Source organism: Penaeus chinensis, chromosome 31, assembly GCF_019202785.1.
Source record: "Penaeus chinensis breed Huanghai No. 1 chromosome 31, ASM1920278v2, whole genome shotgun sequence".
Taxonomy (NCBI): Eukaryota; Metazoa; Arthropoda; class Malacostraca; order Decapoda; family Penaeidae; genus Penaeus; species Penaeus chinensis.
In genome coordinates this window covers 22,232,738-22,237,737 of record NC_061849.1, presented here as the reverse complement: position 1 = coordinate 22,237,737, position 5,000 = coordinate 22,232,738, and the positions used below count along the sequence as shown (strand labels likewise).

The 5,000-nt window shown below is 38.0% G+C and overlaps 1 protein-coding gene across 2 annotated transcripts in view; it reads right to left on the bottom strand.

The window, feature by feature from the left end:
• The window catches only part of LOC125042249 (G2/mitotic-specific cyclin-B3-like), a 6,362-nt gene that overhangs the window by 1,350 nt on the left and 12 nt on the right, over nucleotides 1-5,000 (bottom strand). Inside the window, exons 1-8 of one of the 2 annotated variants that reach the window (XM_047637786.1) lie at nucleotides 4,857-5,000; nucleotides 3,806-4,050; nucleotides 2,664-3,010; nucleotides 1,601-1,757; nucleotides 1,399-1,491; nucleotides 1,060-1,197; nucleotides 800-955; nucleotides 65-239 (exon numbers count right to left, since the gene is read on the bottom strand). The exon at nucleotides 4,857-5,000 is cut by the window's right edge and continues 12 nt beyond it. In XM_047637786.1, coding sequence (XP_047493742.1) covers nucleotides 65-239; nucleotides 800-955; nucleotides 1,060-1,197; nucleotides 1,399-1,491; nucleotides 1,601-1,757; nucleotides 2,664-3,010; nucleotides 3,806-4,042 — 1,303 coding nt within the window. In that variant the 5' untranslated portion in view covers nucleotides 4,043-4,050; nucleotides 4,857-5,000. The remainder of the gene's footprint in view (nucleotides 1-64; nucleotides 240-799; nucleotides 956-1,059; nucleotides 1,198-1,398; nucleotides 1,492-1,600; nucleotides 1,758-2,663; nucleotides 3,011-3,805; nucleotides 4,051-4,856) is intronic. The other variant, XM_047637788.1, reaches the window with a different exon arrangement.

The window sequence follows — 5,000 nt, the reverse complement described above, 5'->3', positions numbered from 1 at the left end:
AACATACTAATTCACAAATACAGAACTCATCTTATAGAAAGATTTCTAAGGCTTTGTTACTCACCAGAATAGTACTGCAGTGTGGGAGTCCATGTGCTATCTCCTCTTATGATTCTAGTGAGGAGGAGGGCAGCAGCTGCCAAGGCTGAGTCAGATGCATCTAGGAGTTCATAGTCCATTAGACTCATCTCCAGAATGTAGCGGGTGAGTGTCAGATCTTCCATGCTTACCTTGGCACACTGCAGATGACAAAATTTATTATAATTTTATTTAGTTTTGAATATGGCTTACAACCAGGCATCAAAACCTTTTGTATTTTTTTGTCTACATTTACAATTACTACTAAAATGTTTATTACACTGCAGTGAATATTTACAAATAATCATATGCCATCAGGAAAACATTATGTTCACTGTAGTATTGTCTTCTGAAATGTTATCTATGCAGATGACTCCACAAGTGCTCAGCAAAGAGGTAATTAGTAGTCTATGGCCTCACCTGATTTTGCCTTTCCCTTAGTCTTAATGAAAGTTCCCCCCCCCCCCCAATGCAATTAAAATGGATGCTGTCATTATTACTGACTAATTATTATACTTGTTAACAATATTAATGCAGAAAAAAAAAAAAAAAATCTTAAAAGTCAAGAAAAGGGGTAAACACAATGGGTTGTAACTAGTGATTGACTCACTGGTGACTTGGAGCCCTCTGTGTGCAAACGTTATTAATAAACCAACTCACTTTGGGCACAGCATTATGCACATGCCATCACAGGACTAAAAAGATCCAAAATATTACTCACTCTCGCATATCTCCTAAGAAATCTGTAGGAAAGAGGAATACCAAGGTCAAAGCCAATGATCTTCAGGATCTTTATTTCCATCTCAATTAGTTCTTTCCTTTTGTATGCATCGTCACAGATGTAGAGGAAGTCGTCAACATATGGTGGTGTCCTCTCCTATGGAAAAAAAATATTGCAAAATGTTAATTCAAGCCAAAGTTTTCTTAACATCTTTCAGAATGACTATGCACCAGGTTATCTAAAAGTCTCCCAATACTCACATCAAATTTGCATGCAATGAACATTGCTGTGGATCCAACAAGTTGTAGTACATCTCGTTTTATGACGGTTTTGGCCAAATACAAATCAATGATTTTCACAGCCAGGTAGAGTGTCTCATGGTTCAACTCAAAAGATTCCTGAAATCAAAAGCATGTTAATATGATAATTTTCAAAGTATACCTTGAAGGATTTTTTTTTTATTTTTTTTATATATATATATTTATATAAACTAATGATGGGAGCATGACTTCCATAGTCCTTAAATACCGTGAAACAAAAAAATAAACATTAAATTAAAAATTGTGAAAAGAAATTTTGGTAATCACATTTACACTCACCTGAACTTCAACCATCCAGTCAATAAGGATGGCTCTCATGCTTCGGGAAACATCTGGCTGACGGTCAATATATTTATCAATCACGAAGTTACTCTGGAAATGTAAGCACAAAGTGGTGTCAGCAAAATTCTGTAGGTATTAATTTTAAATTAAAGCCAAAGACTTCAAATTGTTTTTTCATTCAACTGGATGAAATACTAACCTCTCTCCCTTTGTAGTATTCAAAAATGTCTTGGGCATAGAGTGATACAGCAAATGGGTCATTTTCCATTTCTTTGTCATAATCCTCAACTCCCTCTGGAAGCTTGGAGACTGGTTCTGGTTCCACAACTGGTGCTTTTTCTACTGCCTTAACAGGACTGAAAAGAAAATTTTGGGTTATTCATGCTTAGTCGACAAATACCAAGATTACCTGGAAAAAGCTAATAGCCAATTTCCCCAATTTTGCCACCTACCTTTTCTTCATATGTAACAATCTTGACCTAATGCCACTAGGAATGCAATGTTTTGTAATGTCTTTTTACACAAATTGCTCCACAAGCACTCTGCCTCCAAGGAGTCAATTAGTAGACATTTGACCACAAGAACCACCTTTCAATGAATTAGCATTAGAAAAGATCCTGATATGAAAATCAGTGCAGTTATAATTATTATTGACATCATCAATAACAGGATTAAAAAGTATATATTTCCCAAAACCTGAGATACATGGTAAACAGGTGTGATACATGGGACTTAACCGAGTTTTAGGTCTATACGTAGATAGCTCCACAAGTGCCTAAACTAAACTCAGTTGGCAATACGTGTATGCACACACCTTCCTATCAACGAGTTAAGCATTTCTTTCTTTGAACAATAAGTAGATAAAATACCATTAATATTTATGTTACTATATGAAAGCCTATGCAAATAAACAAACATACAAATAAAGAAGTATTATACGCATTTCATACTACATGCCTCCATTTAACAAATCTCCAAAACATTGTCTATACAATTTGCAACCTTTTCACAATTGTACATGCTACAAATCTCTCTCTAATCTAAATGTAGATATAAAACAGTTTTTGAATTCATATGAATCATGCATGCTGATGATTAAGTTAAGGAGACATGCAATCAATGCCAAAACATCCAATTTTCAGAATACTTAGTCAATTTATGGGGAGAGGAAAAAAAAAAAAAAAAAAAAAGGAGGCCCAGCTTCTTTCTTTACTACTGACATAGTAAGAAGCAAAGCAGAAAGCAGCTACAATACAACTTACAGACTACATCCTAGAACACTGGCTTGAAGAGAAGCTTTGGAAAGGCAGTACCTTCCTTCTGAAGCAGTTACATATGCTGCAGAGTCATCCAGGTCAGTCTTGGATTCCTGAGAGGAGAAGATGGTGTCTTGAGAGCTAGGGAGGGAGTCACAAAACGAGATCTCCTTGGCCTGAGTCTTCACTTCCGGGGCAGATACTTCGGGTTTGGCAGTCTTGGCTGGGACTTTGTCTTTTGCAGCTGCTGGCTTTGACAAGGGCTTGACAAGGGACTTTGTGGAGGCACTGCGCATCAGCCTACCCTTCTGGGCTGTGACTTTCTTTCCATCATTTATTTTCTTTTCAATTGCCTGTTGGAGAAATGGGAAACATCACCACAAATGAAAATAATACATCTCTGTAATAGGGAGATTATCAGACAGGGCAAGATTTTTTTGGTTAATGTCACGGTATTTGTTACCAAGAGCAACACACCCTCCAAAACCAGGGCATCATGCGAAGACAAAATCCAAACATAACTTTTCCTACCTTATATTTATTCCCTAGACAGGGGACATACCCCCCTTTTATTAGCACTTCAAACCAATGTACACCTTTAAGAACTCTCTCTGTGTGAGGGTGTTGTGGATTTAGTCCAAGTGGTAACGTGCAGAGGATATTTACCATTTTATGGTAAATATAAAGTCACTTCAGATGTACCCATTTGCTTATGACTATTTTTTATGTTTTGCAAGATGGAAGTGTCCATATCTCAATGTTACCGAGAATCACGCACAAACTAATATTACCAAGAATGATGCAGAGGGAAATTGACACTACATTCTCATTGAGCATAAAAAAGTCAAACAGCTCTGTGGCCTCATAATTTCTGAGAAGCGATGAAAACATCCTATACATGTCACTGCTCAGATACCAAGTCCACAGCATCCTCATACAGCCAGAGTTCCTAATGTTTCCAGTAAGTTGGTACGAACTGCTAACAAAGGGGGGCACAGGAGGTATAAATAAGGAATAAATAGGAGTTGGAATGTTGGGTTCGCACGATACCCTGGTTTTGGGAATGGCTCTGGAGGGTGCGTTGCTCTTGGTAACAAATACTAATCTTTAATATCTGTTGTTGACAGAAGGGCTTAAAATATACTTACATTGGTAATATCACCAAATGCAGACCTCTTCTTTGTGGCCTTCTCTTCGTCAGGTGCCCCATCAGCCTTGCGCTTCAAACCCAGAACCTTGTTTGTGGTATCACGCAGGAAACTACTGGCCGCTGCTTTGCCTGGCAGAGGAGGCCGGGCCAAATTTTCATTCTGGACCTTCAGTCCTCCAGTTTTATTTGCAAGGACTTTGCCCACTTGTCCTCTTGTGTTGATACGCGAAGTCATTTTGCAGCCTGGAAATATGGGAATAGTTGAAGTACAGTAAGTGGTGGTGCACTAAAATTTCCTATGCCACAAATAGCCAATACAAATGGCAGTATTTTTGACACCTATGACCATTAAACTATACATATCCAGGAAACCATTACAAAATCATCATCATATGTAGACCAACTAAAAAAAATTGCTATGAAAATGCATGTTGAAATTTCACTTCCTGTTCCATAATCCCTTTCGGAAAGGGAACTGCAACTGTCACACAAGTACACATTTTACTTGGAAGCTCTTTTTCTCGGCTTTTTGGGTCTATACAATAATATATATGCACGCACCAGTTGGCTCGATTGATTTGAGGTCGAGCGATTTTTCGTGTTCAAAATTTTGAAACCTTTTATGGACGCAAAGTCCGATACATGATCTACATATAGGGCTTTGTTTTAACTAATCGATCACGCACTTTATAAAAATCTTAAACGTAAAATACGATTGGAAAATGTCTTACAAACTTCCACTAATTATTAAATGGTTGTTCAAACTCCCGTGTATTCGAAGGTGAATTCGAATCGATTATGGCAAGTAACGAATTTTTATTTTCAGTACACAGGTTCACACCATAAATCCTAGCTATATGCACACGCTATATACCAAATAATTGCAAGGAATAAAAAATATTAAAGCTCTGCCAATGCTCAGCTGACAAATTCCTGTAAACAAACTCGAGGTCGTTGGGTGCTTGGCCTCCCGTGATCTTATTTTCACCTATAATGCGCCAAGCACGCCATAAATCCCACTTAAACCACCCCCAATAGGAGTACCATACCTTGTCGTTTGTGGAGCGAGAAATCTACCCCCTATCAGGCCCTTTTCGTGGGAGGATCGTAGTAAATATTAAATAATGTCACTCGACCAACTTCAAATTCGGAGACGCCCGCCTTCCCTTCACTCTCTGAATGCTGATTGGCCG